We start from the raw sequence: 16436 nt of genomic DNA on the forward strand, positions 1-16436 counted from the left end.
AAAAAGCGAAGAAATGTTTTAAAATTATTTGTGGTTATGTATGGACAACTCTTCAAATATACTGAAAATCACTGAATCATATAACTCAAATTTGAATATTATAAGCCATATGCATTACATCACAATAATATTGTTTTATAAATGAAAATACATGCTATCTTAACCCCATGAAAAGACTTTAAATTCTGTACAGATAGACCAATCTACAGAAAGATTGAATGGCAGCAGATCTTTGGGAGCTAAGAATCAAGTTTCAGTTTGCTCAGTAAGTCTGTTATTTAGTTGCAAAGAAGGAAAGGTAATGCCTTAACAATTTCTTGAGAGTGCAAACAGTTACCAACAGTATTTTCTTGGGTTTACACTTACTTTCGTTTGGTTCTGAAAGCTATGTCAGTTTGGAGGACATAACAAAGAACTTGCAAACCTGAACTTTATAATAATAACAACTTGATTAGCTCCTGCTTTATTCCAGAGACCAGAAATTTTTGGACTGACTCAACAGGTCTGTGCTGGGCTCTCCCGTATGTGCATGGGAAGTAGGTGTTGAATGATGGATGTAACTTCACTGGTAGGCTGGCAGTTGGCAAGCTCCTTGTTGGGGTTCCTGGTTGCTTATGCTCCTGCAGGCTCAGGCCTCCTCACACAGTCTGCAGCAAGATGGGGCTCAACACCAGAGCATTGTTCTTTTCTCATAGTATTTTAAAAAAGGCCTCACTTTTTATGCCTGTTTGGATTGTTTCCTTACCTAGACATAAGGACACATGCCAGTTCATAGACATTGGTATTTTTCACAGTGCTGAGCAAAGCATATGTCCCTACTTACTGTATTCATGGTGGAAGTGGGCAGAAATGAGTATTGGTAGCCGCTGGAGGCATGGGTAGCCTAACTAACTTCACCAGTAGGGGGGAATCCTGCTGGGATTATGGAGGGTGGTATGAGCATCCTTCAGTTTAGGGGGACCCCCTATGCCTAGCAGAGGGAAGACAAGAAAAGGTTCAGGAAGACAGGTCTTGCTGTCAAGACTTTGGGGGAATAAAGCCAGATTCATTTTCTTCTGACCTCAGAAAAACTGGGTCTGGGAGTGGTCCGAAGACCTGGTGCCTGAAGACTTGCATTGCCTCACCTCCATTCCTCACCATGCCTCAACCCCACCCCCCACCCACCCCCCACACCCCCCCCACACCCCCCACACCCCCCGACAGCAGTCCCCCCACCTCTCTTGACTAGTTTTAGCCCTGTCTTTCCACCTAACAACTCCACCTACAACCCGCCCTGACTCCATCTTCTTCTTCTCCCCTTCCCACATCAGGTCCACCCGAAAACTACCAGCCCCGCCCACAGATCTCCTGACTCTCACATCACGGCCCTCGCCCCACCCACTTAGCCCCCCACCTCCCACCTTCACATCAGCCCTGCCATCACTCTCCCTATTTCCATCTACGCCGTTATCCCGCCCCATATCAGCCCCGCCCACCAATCACTAGCCCCGCCCACACTCGCGTTTTGCCAGCTTCCTTCCTTCCCCACCGCCTACTGCATGCCCTACAAGCCCCTCGGCCCCACCCCTCCGTGCAGCTCCCGCCCATGACCCGCCTTCCGGAGGGCGCGAGGGGGCGGAGCCGGGGGCGGGGCCGGCCTCACCCGGAATGAAAACAAACGGCGGCCTCTGCAGCATCCGGGTACTCGGCAGGTCGCGGCTGGCTCGGCGGTGGCGCAGGTGAGACAGCTGTGGCGGGCACCGATCCGGGCTTGGGCCTCGCGCGGCCGAGGCGGCCGTCGGCTCGGTGGGCAGGAGCGCTCGGGCGGAGGCGGCGGGGCAGGCTGGGGCGGAAGCGGGAGGAGGTCGCGGCGGGGCTGAGGGAAAGGGCCGGGCCCTGGCCGTCAGCCCGAGACGCGATGAGCTGACTGCTGGGGCTGACGTGCGGATCGCGGTGGGTGAGAACGCGAGCTTTCTGTGCCCACACTGGGCCCGCCTCCTTCCCTTGCTCTTTCAAAAAGGAGGCCCCAATCGCATGTTGTTGAATGTGCGTAAGTCTGTCGGCAATCTCGATTGATCTATTCCACAAGTGAAAATGATACTTTCAACGTTGATGCCTAACGTTTCACTTTCAGTTCAGAGCGCTGGTATGACTTAAGTGTTTTCCGCTTTAGGATGTGGAACGCCCAGCGACAGACAAAACAACAATTCTGCAGATAAAATTCAAAAACTGGGCTGTTAGCTTTTCTTCCTTTTGACCTAATGTGTCATCCCTGCTGCCTGTAACTGGAGTTCATACGTTTGAATGCAGTGGTTTAATTTTTCTTTTTCTTTTTTTTTTTTCTTTTTTTTTTTTTTAGATAGTGTCTCACTATGTAGCTGTGACTGTCCTGGGATTCGCTAAAGGCGAGCAAAACATGGTCGGCTTCAGTGGTTTAATTTTGTTAAATATTAAATCTGTTAATCTGGGCGTGGCACACCTTTAGTCCCAGCACTTGGGAGGCAGAGACAGGCGATGTCTGTGAGTTCAAGTCCCGCCTAGTCGAAGTCGACATAGTGAGTTCCAAGACAGCCAGAGCTGAGTAGTGAGACTCTGTCATGGTTATGAAAGAAAACAAAAAACAAACCAAAAAAAAAAAAGGAAAAAATCTTATGTGATGCAGACCTGGCAACAGTGTGGGGCACAGATGAAGGGTTCTGATAACGTTGGCTCCTTTTATCAGACAGTGGTCTGGGTACAGCCTGAAAGGCTGTTTTCAACCTTCTGAATAGCTGGTACTAGTAAATTATCCCTGCCACTCTCCTTAGGAGATGGCAGTGATGTTTGTCTCAGAATTTCTATAGATTTGAATCCTGTGTCTGGTGGTTTAAGAGATTTGTATTTGCAGAACTCCTAAGTGCCTTGTGATGAGCTTGTGAGTGAGTAAAAACAGGCAGCATATTCTCTCCCTCTCTCACTTCCTCCCTTCTTTCTCCCTCCCTCCCTCTTTCCCCTCCGTCCCCCTCCTTCCCCTCCCTCCCTCTCTGATTCACATACACACAATGTTCACTCCATGTGCCATCCTGATGACCTGTTTCTCACTGTCAGATAGATCTGAGCATCCTTTTAAAAGTGTGGTTATGGAATAATGCTTAAGTTTTACACTTGGCTTAAAGAGCAGGTAGATTACGTTTAGAAGGCCGAAATTTAAGTTACATTAATCCACATATTTTTGCACTCTCTGGAATTCCTGTTCACCAGTGAGGAGTGAGTGGCTTCCTATTTTGTTTGCTTTGGCAGTCCTTGAAACACTTCACTACCAGTTCCAGCTGCCACAGGCTCTCAGCAGCCTCGCCCTATGGAATAGCTGTGCTCATGTGTGGTGCCATTACACCTCCTATGTAAGAACGGGGAAGTTAAATGCTGAGGAAACACAGCATGCGATTTGTGAGACAAACTAGAGTCCATATTGTAGGCAGTTGTCTCATCCCAGTTTTGGCGCAGGCTTATTTTTTGGTTTTACAAACCTGGGGCCTGGGGTTTCCCAGCAGTAAAGTGATTTCACAGTCTAATCTAGTTAGATTGACAACAGTAGCACAATAGCACATTAGTGCTCTCACAAGTACCAGTGAGAACAAACCAAGAAACAAATCGTAAAGACAAACAAATCCCAAACTAAACCAAATAAAGCCACAAAAAGTGAAATGGTGCAGTGCTATAAATTCTTTTACTGATTTATTAGTTGGTTGGTTGATTTTTGAGAGCATGGCCTGTAACTCAGAGATCTACCTGTCTGAGCCCTCCAAGTGCTTGGATTAAAGGTGTGTATCATCATACCTAGATAACTTTTTATCTTTAGAGTTCAATAATATAAACATTTATTACTGATGGTTCATAGTTCAGACTAGGTTTTTTTTTTGTGCTTAGTCTTAGGTTTTGAGTTAAAGTGGCCAAGTGTGAGAGAGAATTTACAAAGTTTAGATTGAGTTACTAAAGGGTTTGTCTTGTCTTTAATATATATACATATATATAATATATATTATATATATATTTGTATATATTTGTAAATATATTTGTAAATATATTTGTATATATTTAATATATATACATATATAATATATATAATATATATGCATATATAATATATATTATATGTATGTATATATATTACCTTTTTATGTGTTTTTCAGGTGTTTTGCCTGTATGTATGTATGTATGTATAACAGAAAAGGGCCTTGGATTCCCTTGGAACTGAAGTTACAGATGATTGTGAACTGCCATGGGGGTATTTTGGAACCAAACTGACTTCAGGAAGTATAGCCAGTGCTTTAACCCCTGAGCTGTCTGGCCAGCCCCTTTCCTTGTCTTTCTGAGAATAACAGAGTAAGAAGTGGAGAGATATGTCTGGGCTGCCACTGAGTAGACCAGAGGCCTGGCACTCATAATGCAGAGTGCCCTGCATTCCTTCTTCCACAAGAAACAGAGTATGCTACTCCTTGCTACATATTAGCAAGTTGAAAGTAGACATTGTACACTGGGATGTTTATAGATACTTTTTTTTTGTTTGTTTGTTTTTTGTTTTTTGTTTTTCGAGACAGGGTTTCTCTGTATAGCCCTGGCTGTCCTGGAACTCACTCTGTAGACCAGGCTGGCCTCGAACTCAGAAATCCGCCTGCCTCTGCCTCCCAAGTGCTGGGATTAAAGGTGTGCGCCACCACCGCCCGGTGGTTATAGATACTTTTAATCCCAGTATTCAGAAGGCAAAGGAAGGCAGATCTCTGTTCCAGGGCAGCTCGGTCTACAGAACAAGTTCCAAGACAGGCAGGGCTACACAAAGAAACCCTATCTTAAAAAACAAAACAAAACAAAAACAACAATAAAAATATATTGCCTTACATATAATTGGATAAAATAGCTTAGGTTAAGCTGACTGAGGTAGGGAGGAGAAACACGGCTTACTTGGTGGATTAAGCCATGTGTAAGGCATTTTAAAATGTTTTTTTGTTTTTGTTTTGTTTTGTTTTGTTAGTTTTTCGAGACAGGGTTTCTCTGTGTAGCCCTGGCTGTCCTGGCATTCACTCTGTAGACCAGGCTGGCCTCGAACTCAGAAATCCGCCTGCCTCTGCCTCCCAAGTGCTGGGATTAAAGGCATGCGCCACCACTGCCTGGCAGGCATTTTAAAATGTGATGTGGGCTTTATTGATTTACAGTTTTACTTTCAAGGATGGCGCAGAAGAAATATCTTCAAGCAAAACTGACCCAGTTTCTAAGGGAAGACAGAATTCAACTTTGGAAACCTCCATATACTGAAGAAAATAAAGAAGTTGGTTTGGCCTTAAAGGTATTTTTTTTTTAAATGTAAATCTTTTGCAGTGTCAAAACCTATTTAGTAAATACTATTCTGAAGTCACCAGAAATTAGTAGGCACAGCAGTGGAAATTTTGAGAAGCACGAAAACCATTAGTAATGAACAAATTCCTACTTAATTTTTTTCAGCACCAGAGGTACAGCCCGGGGTGTTACCCAGGTTTATGTTCCCTGATTCTGCAGGCATTGTATTAATCATATTAACTATAATACAGTAGCTGGGGAAAATTAAGTTATAAAGAGAAAAAGGTTATTTTGGTCCATGATTCTGGAGGTTCCTTAAGCTTGAGTGGTCCTGAAGCTGTGGGATTTTGGGGTGGCACATTGTGACAAACCTCAAGGCAGAGATGAGGACTGTGGTGCCAGGACAAACAGTCATGCACAGCATGTGTTGTTTTATAGTGAGAACAAACATGACTGCAATACCAGCCTTGGCTTGCTTAGTGTGTGCTCCTTTGACTTAATTTATTCTGAAGTGTGTGGAGGCAGCAGCAACTCAGGCCTGTAAATCACTTAACCAGGTGTGACTCAAACTCCTGCCTCAGGCATATCACCCAACCACAGAGCCCAGTGGTGAAGGAAGTCTCTATTTCCTAAACTAGGAAACTGAAAGGGATGATGTATCCAGTGGGTCCTCTAACCATCCCAAGGACCTTCTACCACCTACCAATGCAAAGGTTCTACCACCTACCAATAGTAGTAGCACTGTACGCATTAAGCCTTTAACACAGCCTTTGGAAGACATTCAAACCTGGACATGAATGTGCTGTTCTTAATGCCATTTGAACTTGCTTGCAATGGTGTCTTGGCTTGAGAATTAGTGAGACATTATAAAAATGATCTTATCTCCAGTTCCTGGCAGAGCTAAAACTCTTGAGAATGGCTAAGACATCAGGGTCATCTTACCTCCTAACGAGGTTTGGGGGCCCTAACAGCTTTGGGGGGAAGGTGGCTGCCAGAAGGAAGAGGCTTTGATTAGGAGCTTTGAGCTTCCCATCCCACCCTCCAGGGCCTAATCATGGCTGTCCTCCTTTGAGGACCAGGATTTAATCAGTCTTATCTGATAGCATGCTTCCATTAAAGATATGTAAACAATGGGCTCCCTAGAGCTATGAGGGTGGCTTAGGGTCCTGGGCAGGGACTCTACCCGGGGGCTTACAGACCACACCCTGTCCCTCCGTCTCTGTTCACTTGTAGTCTTGTGGGAAGTTAGAGTCGCAGACCTTGTTCTGACTTCTGAGTCACTGTAGCAAATTGTCAAACATGGGAACCCTGTATTTTGTAGGCAGTCAGTGAGGGTAACCTGGACACTAGTGCTTGGGCTTGGTACCTGACATGGGGTATTCTGTAGGACTGCACCAAGACCTGTTGAACTGTTAGTTCCCAAGTTAATATTAGAATAACCTGCTATCAGGAGAAAAAAATACCCTTTCTAGGTAACTAGGGTTTCGGTGGGTTGGTTGGTTATTAGGTTGGTTTGGTATGTGTTCTGTTTTAGCTTTTTGAAACAGGTCTCATGCAGCCTAGATTGGCCTCAAAGTCCCTGGGACCTTGAACTCCGGATATTCCTTCTCTGCTTCCTGAGTGCTTAGATTGAAGGTGTGCTCCACCATGCTCTGGAGTCATAAGTTTTAGAAAGTGACTTTTTGAACATTTATTTACTTGTGGGGGAGGAACGTGGGTGCACATGGCGAATCAGACCCTACCTCAAAAAACAAACAACCGCCCCCAAAAAAATTCCCATCCAATGACAATAGCTCACTATTAAGAAGTCTTTTTTATAGTTATTTATGTATGAGTGCATGTATTTATGTGCCTGTGTGTATGTATATGTGTCCTGGCCCTCAGGGAATTCAACAAGAACCTAGGGAGGGAGGGCAAAACATTGAAGGGACAAGAGACACAAAGAAGTGCAAGTCTAAAAGTCCTGATCAAGTGCTCAAATTTTAATTTCAGGCGGCAGGTTATAAAGACATAGCAAAACAGGGAGTTTAGACAAGGACCATTGCTTAAGGCTATCCCACTTTCATATCCTCATTGCCTAAGACCATCCCACTATCATCCAGGAAATACCAGACATTCTTTAAGTTCCTGTGGGCTGAGACTGCTAAAACATCCTTTCCTAACCTTGTACTTTAACTGACTAGGTTTTCCCAGAACAGCAGGTAATTTCATGGGTTCTCTCCCAGCATCCCCTCCCTTTTAACAATATTTAATGAGGCTGACAAGTGAAGGTGGACCTTAGGAGATCTCATCGACAGATGAGTGGGCATTAACCAGAGGGGGAAGTATTGACCTGGTCCTCCCAGTATCATTTGTAGAGGCGTCTTTTGGGGGAGGAGAGGGTTATTTGTCTCATGGGTTGCATAGGATTTTGGGGGTCCTATTCGACTACTTTCTGAGACACAAGAAGTCAACATGAACCTCTATGCAATCCGTTCTCGGGGGACTCAGAATCGAGAAGTGGACTATAAGCTCCTCCCCCTGCAGTGCTTCGCCTCGCACTCCTGTCAGGTACTCACGTTGTGTCCGTGCCAAACCAACGTGCACTGATCTGAGTTCTATGCAGCTCCTAAAGGAGATATATCATTGCAAGGCTCAGCCAAGTGTCTGTCAGCCAGATCAAGTCTATGATAATTACTTGTAGAGGTTTAGATGCCAAGGAGTCAATTTGTTGTTTTATAAAGCCCATAAGTCTATTAAGGAGAAAAAGTCCTAAGGATAACAATACTAGCAGACCAACTACTGGCCCAGGATGGAAGGGAGAAGGGTGTAAGCCAAGGAGAGGCAAAGAAACAGTTTTTAAGCCACCCCTCTTTTTGTTCCCACTGTTTTCTTTTGCCATTCTAATCTCTCTCCGATCTTGGCCATACTATCTCTAACTACCCCGGTGTGGTCAGTATAAAAACAGCATTCCTCCTTGAGGGCAGCACAGAGCCCCCCTTGCTGAAGGAAAAGCAGATCAAGCCCTCTGCATTTTTGGAGGACCAATTCAGGCGGCGAAACGAGGGATTCTTCCAGATTATTGATGCCAATCTCTAGCTGTTTGATGTCCTCGTCAATGCATGTCCCATTGAAGTTCTGAGTAGTGCAAGTCCCGAGGCTGAGGCTGGTGTCAGGATCATAACCTTCTACAGTAAACACCATGGCTGGTTCATTTTCATCTGGAAAGGGAAGAAAAGGGAGAGAACTCTCAGGGAGATCTCTCTTCCCTGGATCTCAGTTGTTATTCATCTTATCTACAATTGGGCCTGGTTTTGTGGAGGTATCAGTTTGTTTCACTAATCTTTTTGGCAGCCATCTAGCTGTGCCTTCTTTGGTATCAAAACAGACATATCGATCCTCGGCCCCATATGAGAACTGGGTCTGGGCCATTCCATTTAAAGATAAGAGGGTCCTTCCACATGACTGTGGCATAATTTTTATTAGTCTCAAGGTGCCAGAGGTGATTGGCAGCAGTTTGCCATGAGTGTCCAGATTTAGAAAATTGAGAACAAGTAAGGCATGATGGAGAATATTTTTAGGGGATCCCTTCTGGGGGTATAACTCCCCCTTCTTTAACTTATGTAGAGTATATCTGATAGTCTGGTGGGCACGTTCAACAATGCCCAGTCCTTGGGGATTATAAGGAATGCCAGTAATATGTCTTATTTGTAACTGGCAGCAAAACTTTGAAAAAATTTTCTAGCATAGCCAGAACCATTATCAATCTTTATAATAATTTTAGGCTTACCCATGATGGAGAGACAATTTAGAACATGGGCTGTAACATTTTTGGAAGCCTCTCCAGTATGTAAGGTAGCAAAAATAAATCCACTAAAAGTATCTATGGTAACATGAAGATATTTAAGATTGCCAAATTCAGGAATATGTGTGACATCCATTTGCCATATTTCATTTGGAACCAAACCTCTGGAATTAACGCCTAGGTTGGGGGTGAGCAAAAGTGTGACACAGGCGGGGCATTGTTTAACAATTTGGCATGCCTGTTCATGAGTACACATGAATAAAAAGTAGGCGAAGGGTCTGAGCATTTAAATGATGCAAAGCATGACTCTTTGGGCCTGTTGTACAGAGCCTGTCAAAGCGGCAAGGTCAAGCGAGCAGCAGCATCTGCACAGGCATTTCCTCTAGAAAGGGGGACAAGGCAAATCAGAATGAGCACGGAGATGTCCAATAAAAATGGAGTGACATCTAGAGACAATCAGTTTTTGAAGCTGAGAAAAAAGAGGGGTGGCATTTGTGGAGGGTCTAATGTATGGGACCTTCTCAAGAATGGGAACAGAGTGAGCAATATAGGCACTGTCAGTATACAAATTAAAGGGACGATCTATAAATAACTGAAAAATATTACTGCAAAAAGTTCTACAAGTTGGGCTGATTTAAAGGGAGAACAAATAGGTGTAGCCTGTCCATCTATAATGTAAGCTGCTAATCCATTGGAGGAGCCATCAGGAAACACCAAGCAAGCATTTAATATTGGTTGAGGGGAGGTAAACTTTGGGAAAATAAAGGGATAAATTTTAGCAAATTGAAGCAATTTATCAGCAGGATGATTATCAATTATTCCCAAGAAGGAGGAGCAAACTATGGGCCACTCACTTGTGGTTTGCATGAGCCAATCTAGTTAATTTTTTAGAATATGGCACAATTATCTTATCAGGATCTTTACCAAAAAACTGACGACTCTGTTCTTGCCCCAAAAGAATAAGCTTAACAACCAAGGAGGTATAAGGGGTGAGTACTTTGAGGGGGCAGCTGCAAGGTGAACCCATAGAAGAGGGCTACATTGCCAAAACACTCCTGTATATAATATCTCCAGCATAATCATTATCCATAACTCCTGGCCCATAAGCTGTTGTGAATGTCTTTGGGTCTAAGGCTGACCTTTCCTCCCCAAAGAGGAAGCAAGGCAATAAACAAATTCCCGGAAAACATCTTTTTAGGGGCTGGTCAGGATGACCAAGACAAAAGGAATGTCTGTCACACAAGCTTCTGCTAAACCCACTCTGGAGTATATCTTAACTCAAATGTAAAAGTTCTTAATCTGGGCCTATTTCCTGAGGCCTGGCCCAAAGATTATCCTTCCTGCACTGAGGACAGATACTAGGGGAGTGATTCTGCTGTCTTGTCTATGCCTCTATTTTTTGGACAGTCTTTCCTAAAATGACCTATGCCCTCATACTTAGAGCATTCCTTATCACCTCAGCTCTGTTAAAGAATTGCTTGGACTGTAGTTAGCATTCTCTCTCATAAGCCAATTGTGTAACAAAAGGAACTCCTGTCTGAGAGTCTCTAAAATTTCTACCAGTTGGGTTCAGCAGCTTATTCACAAATTCAAGAAATGGTTCATCAGGGCTGTGTATGATCCCAGATAAAACTTCCACTGAGATTTCCTTTTCAATCTTGGGGGACTAAATTTGCCTCTACCACTGTATCTAATAAAGCTGTAAACATGGCAGCAGGGCTGTACTATGCTACAGGTGTTTTTAACTCTTTGATTACTCTTGGAATCATCTTCACCCTGCTTGAGCCTCTTCTTGACTATAAACATGGGTAAGTCAAAAATCTCGAGCTCACAATTGAACTGCCAACTGCAGCCAATGGAACATTGGCAATTTAACTATACTTTTAAGTTTCTTTTGCAGTATTAGAGTTAACAGTGTAAACAATTCATTCTCTCTAAAATCAACACCAAGTGCATTAATCTCATCTTACAAAGTTTGGCTGCCAGTTCTTATATATGAATGCATGATGGTGCAGCTTTTAATATCTCATTGAAGAGACATTGTTTTAAATCCTGTCCTTTATACATCTGGTTTCTGGATGACTCCAACCCTGAGTTACCAGTTTTAAGCCAGCTTTCTGTTACTAAAGTTGCAAATTTTTAATCATACCCAATAACTTATAGGCCAATAATCTATAACCAAGACATGCAGAAGATATTTATACTTTTAAAGCTAGTCAGAAACAAAAATGAAGTGGCTAAGCATCTTAAATATTTTATCCAAACAAAATTTTCTTACTTTGCCTAGCTGTAATTTCAAGAGAAAAATACCTTGTCACTTGTTGAACCCAATAAGCACTGTTACAGAAATTTTTCTAGGAAAAACAACTATCAGCTTCCTTATCATAGAAGCCAAAAAGCTGCTGGCCCCTTTAAGAGCAGTTTATGCAGACAATCAGCTCCTGGAAAGGCTTCTCCAGCTGAGGTTGACCCCTAATTACAGGTGCCCGGTAACTTATCAGCTTCTGCTATGCACATTAAGACTGCCTTTTAAACAAGTTAAACTAAATCAAAGGGTGGATAGCTAGCAGGTAAAGTTTTTTTTTAACAATTTTTTTTTCTTTTGAACATGAAACAGAATAACAATCATTCAAACAACGAAACAAAAACAGACAATTGACACACTTGGACATATTGCCCTGCCAAGGACAGACAATAGACCAAGAAAGCAGAACTGTGGAGTTCTCCAGTAGGAGCCAGAGAGCAATCAGGACTTCTCCTGATTTTCTCCTGCTCCTGGGAGAGCTCTGAAATAGCCTTTTTCCTTTCTTCTCTTTCTCATCAATAGTCCCCTCTTTCGGGAAATCATGGACAAACATCCCTGATGAAGTCAAAGAATTTTTTAAGATCTTTTTTCTAAACCCACATTCCTCGGGTCTTGAGGGACTCCTTGAGATCCTTTAAACATAAATCATGCTTACTTAATGCTTGTCCCAAGATTGCATTGCTCTATTTTACCTTAAACAGATCATTCTCACAGGTAGGCAGCTCTGTGGCCATCACAATGCAGATCTTCTCTCCTATTCATAGTGAAGCGGTGATCCCATGGGTGACATACATGTGGGGGCAACATTCGTCAGGTCTCCTGTACCCCAAGCCCCAAAACATTGGGCACCAATTGCCCTGGTCTACGGGGAATTCAACAAGAACCTAGAGAGGAGGGCAAAAGAATGAAGGGACAAGAGACACAAAGAAGTGCAAGTCTAAAAGTCCTGATCAAGTGCTCAAATTTTAATTTCAGGCGGCAGGTTATAAAGACATAGCAAAACAGGGAGTTTAGACAAGGACCATTGCTTAAGGCTATCCCACTTTCATATCCTCATTGACTAAGACCATCCCACTATCATAACGGGCTTCCAGGAAATACCAGACATTCTTTAAGTTCCTGTGGGCTGAGACTGCTAAAACATCCTTTCCTAACCTTGTACTTTAACTGACTAGGTTTTCCCAGAACAGCAGGTAATTTCATGAGTTTGGCTTTCAGCACATACATGACTGGTGCCCTTGGAAGTCAGAGGAAAAACATTGGAACCTCCAGAACAGGAGTTATGGGTGGTGGTAGACTACCATGTGGGTACTGGGAACCAAACCCAGGTCCTCTATAAGAATGAAAGATGCTCATAGCCACTGAGCCACCTCTCCAGGCTCCACAACTTTGAATCAAAAAAGTTGTGTGTGTGTGTGAGTGTGAGATACTTGTGGAGATTAGAATTTAATTTTAAGCCTTGTTTCTCTCCCACCACCTTGTAAGATTGGGCTCAAGGCGTCAGGCTTGGCCACAAGTGACTTTACTTGCTGAGCCGTCGTCTTCATGGCCCTAGTTCACTGCTTCCTAAAGTAATTTCTTAGTCTACTAAGGTCACAGGAATCTCGGCTTTCCCTTCCATCTCTCTGGAACAGTCCCAGTTACTCTCATTCTGACCAGCAAGCCTACTTTTACTATTTATAAGTGTTAATTTCTTCCTGAGAGTCCAGATTGAGTTTCAGTACAGTAGGGTCAGTACAGTAGGGGCATCTGCTTTTAAGAATTATGTTTCTTTGGGGAAGAAAAAAATTACATATATATATATATATATATATATATATATATATATATATATATATTACACATATACATAAAATTACATATATATGTATATATATACACATATATATGTATATATATATATATATACACACACACACAGTTTTTTTTCTTTTTTGCTCTGGTCCTCTGCTGAGCTCTTTGTCTGGTTTCTACTCATAGGACCTTGCTAAGAAGTACTCTGAGCGGCTGGAGTGCTGTGAAAATGAAGTGGAAAACATAATAGAGGAAATCCGATGCAAAGCAATTGAGCGTGGCACTGGGAATGAACACTACCGAACAACTGGGATCGCCACGATTGAGGTGTTCCTGCCTCCAAGGCTCCGGAAGGTGAGGAACTTGTGAGACTGCTGTGCTATGCTCAGACAAGCTGTGGTTGTGTTGTTGCTTTGCTTGTTTTTTTTTGTTTGTTTGTTTGTGGGGGCTTTTTTTGTTTGTTTGTTTGTTTTTTTTTGTTTTTTTTTTTTTTGAGACAGGATCTTTTTGTGTGGTTCTGTCTGTCTTGGAACTCCATATATAGACCAGGTTGCTGCTTTTGCCTCGAAAGTGCTGGGCTTAAAGGCACGTTGGCTTAAAGACTACCATGCCCAACGAGCTGTTTTCGCAAATCTACAAGCATCGTGCTTTACAAACTCCATGGGTTGAATGGTTGATGATGTAGACTTATCTTCACACATTTAAGGTAGGTTTGTTCTTGTCTGACCTTCAAAGCATGGGCCACAGAGGTGAGGCATGATAGTGTATATTATAATTGCAGCCCTTGGGAAGCAGAGGCCTCCCTGTAGTTTAAGGTTGTCTTCAGCCTATGTGGTGAGTTCAGAGCCAGCTCATGTGACCCTCTCTTTTGAAAAGTAAAACAATGTCACATGGGCCAGGGAGATGATGTAGCAAATAAAGGCTCTTCTCTTCAAGCCCAGTGACCAGGGTTTACTACACAAAACCCAAGTACTAGACTCAAGTCAGTAAAAGTGACTGCCGTGCAAACATGAGGACCTGATTGGATCCCTGGGACCCATATAAAAAGCCAGGTGTGTAAGGGTTCTTATAACCCTGGCTCTGACTGATACAGCATCAAGGGGATGTGTATGGAGCTCTGAAGTTCATTGGCCAGCAGAATCAATGAATCAATGAGAGACTCTATTACAAAAAGAAAACATGGAAAATAATCAAGAAAAGACACCTGTCATCAACCTGTGGATTTCACACATGCTTGCTTACACATGCACACCCACACTAGCAAGTACACCCACCACACGCCAACTCTTGTAAGAATAAACTGACGGTGAGCATTCACAGCAGGCTAAGGTAGACACAGACCAGCATCCATCAGTGAATGAGTGGATGAGCAGATACACCTACACCACAGAAGACAACTGGTGGGACAGATACACGATACTAATTGTCTGTTAATAGGAGGGAACCTCAAAAACATACAGAAAAGACCTGATGCTGTGTGGTCTTGTGTTGCCTGTAATTATTGAAAACAATCCACGCTAATAGCAGCTGCTCCCTGGCCTTGGTAGTCTCCCCACCTCATGGTTATCCCCATGTGGTGGTCCACCTAATTTCTTTGCCTCTGAGCCATCTGCCTCCTGTGGCTAGCTGTTACAGATCTCTGTAACCCAATAAAATCAAAACTCTAGAGGCTTATAATTTAATCAGTCAGATTTATATCAATAAATTCTCAACCAACCCCCAAAATGTCCACACAAAGAACTGAAAACTCAGTTGATATAAACACAAGCTGCACTCCTAGATGGGGCAAATGTACCCTACATTCTGTGATATTCATAGCTGCCTGTGGCTATTTCAAGACATGTGCATCAGGTTCATCTTCCTTTCCGATAAGTTCCATCTTGCCTCTTTCTCCGTCTCTCTCCCCCTCTTCATCTCCCTCTTCTCTGTCCCCACTCTAAAACTCTCAGCTCACCTTCCTTTTCCACTGCCCAATCACTGGCTCTAACCTTACATTTTGCCTGCCCTCACCTGCGTATAGGCAGAAATACACAGTCCTGCTTATGTGAAATGTCCAAAACAGATAACTCCAGAGACAGGAAATAAATGGTTTCAAGTCTGGAGGAAAGAGGGATAGGGTGCAGGACATGGTGCCTTGTGAGGGGTGATGAGATGGGAGGGTTCAGAAATTACATTAAACATTTTCTTAGTTTAAGATTTTATTTTTGCTGGATGGTGGTGGCACAAGCCTTTAATCCCAGCATTCAGGAGGCTGAAGCAGGTGGACCTCTGGGAGCTCGAGGGAATGGGTGCTGGAAAGAAAGCTTAGGTCCTCTGTAAGAGGAGTATATACTCTTAACGACTGAGCCATCTCTCCATTTGATTAGAATGGTGGCTGGCATGTGACAGATCCCACTGAGCAGCCCTACCTATTGAACCCATAGGACAATCAGGTCACCCTGTTGGTCTGTGCTGGACTGTTCAACATGCTTCTCCATACAGGCAGTGTTTTGGTCCTTAAGTAGAACCCTGTGTTTACATCCTGACAGCACGTTACAACTTCACATGCAGAGTGTCGCACTCAAGTATATTTTGTTTTCTCTTTTTGCAACAGGATAAGAAAAGCTTGTTGGAGACCCGCTTGCATGTCACTGGTAGAGACCTGAGGCGTAAGTGAGTATCTGAGCTGTGTCCCTGCAGGTCTGCCCCTCTTACCCTGCTTCTGGATGCTCTCAAGCCATCCTGTAAGCTAGGCAGTTGGCCCTTACAGCAGAGAAAGGAAGCCTGGAGGGTGGGATGATAGGCATGCTGGGCTCACACTGCTACACGAGAGGCAACATGGAGCTTCTTGGATGTAGTGCAGCTTTCAGAGGGCTGCAGCTTGGTGCCCACAGAGGAAGTGCCCAGCTGTACTGGAGTGAGCGGCTGAGGGTGGAAGCAGGAGCCAGTCGAGCTCCGAGAAAGGAGTTCCATTCCTTTGGGTGCTAGTCACTTCACCTTCAGCAAAGGCTAGCCATCCCAAGTGTCCCTTTTAGCTTGTTGTCTCACTTCTTTAGCGTCCATTGAGGTTAAGGAGAACCAGGAAGTGCTACTCATTCGGTGCCCAGAAGTAGACAGTGGTGTGGGATAACCCTAGTTAGTTTCAGGGTTCTGTAGTCCTCAGCTCAGAAACAAGCTTAAAAAGGGCATGTCAGCAAGACAAGCCCTTCTAGCAGCAGCAGCCTACGTACAGCTCAGCTCTGTTGTAAAGTGATGGTCACTGGCCAGTGGGTGGAGGGCCTGGGT

General features: G+C 43.7%; 1 protein-coding gene across 4 annotated transcripts in view; it reads left to right on the forward strand.

Moving 5' to 3' along the window:
* The first annotated feature begins 1561 nt into the window (after positions 1-1561).
* Nub1 (negative regulator of ubiquitin like proteins 1) overlaps positions 1562-16436 on the forward strand; it is a 28797-nt gene continuing 13922 nt past the window's right edge. Inside the window, exons 1-4 of one of the 4 annotated variants that reach the window (XM_034519108.2) lie at positions 1562-1718; positions 5169-5299; positions 13359-13526; positions 15766-15824. In XM_034519108.2, coding sequence (XP_034374999.1) covers positions 5183-5299; positions 13359-13526; positions 15766-15824 — 344 coding nt within the window. In that variant the 5' untranslated portion in view covers positions 1562-1718; positions 5169-5182. Of the gene's footprint in view, positions 1786-1840; positions 2026-5168; positions 5300-13358; positions 13527-15765; positions 15825-16436 lie in introns of those variants that run through there. The other 3 variants (XM_034519106.2, XM_034519107.1, XM_076913245.1) reach the window with 3 other exon arrangements.

Source organism: Arvicanthis niloticus, chromosome 15 (assembly GCF_011762505.2).
Source record: "Arvicanthis niloticus isolate mArvNil1 chromosome 15, mArvNil1.pat.X, whole genome shotgun sequence".
NCBI classification, from domain to species: Eukaryota; Metazoa; Chordata; class Mammalia; order Rodentia; family Muridae; genus Arvicanthis; species Arvicanthis niloticus.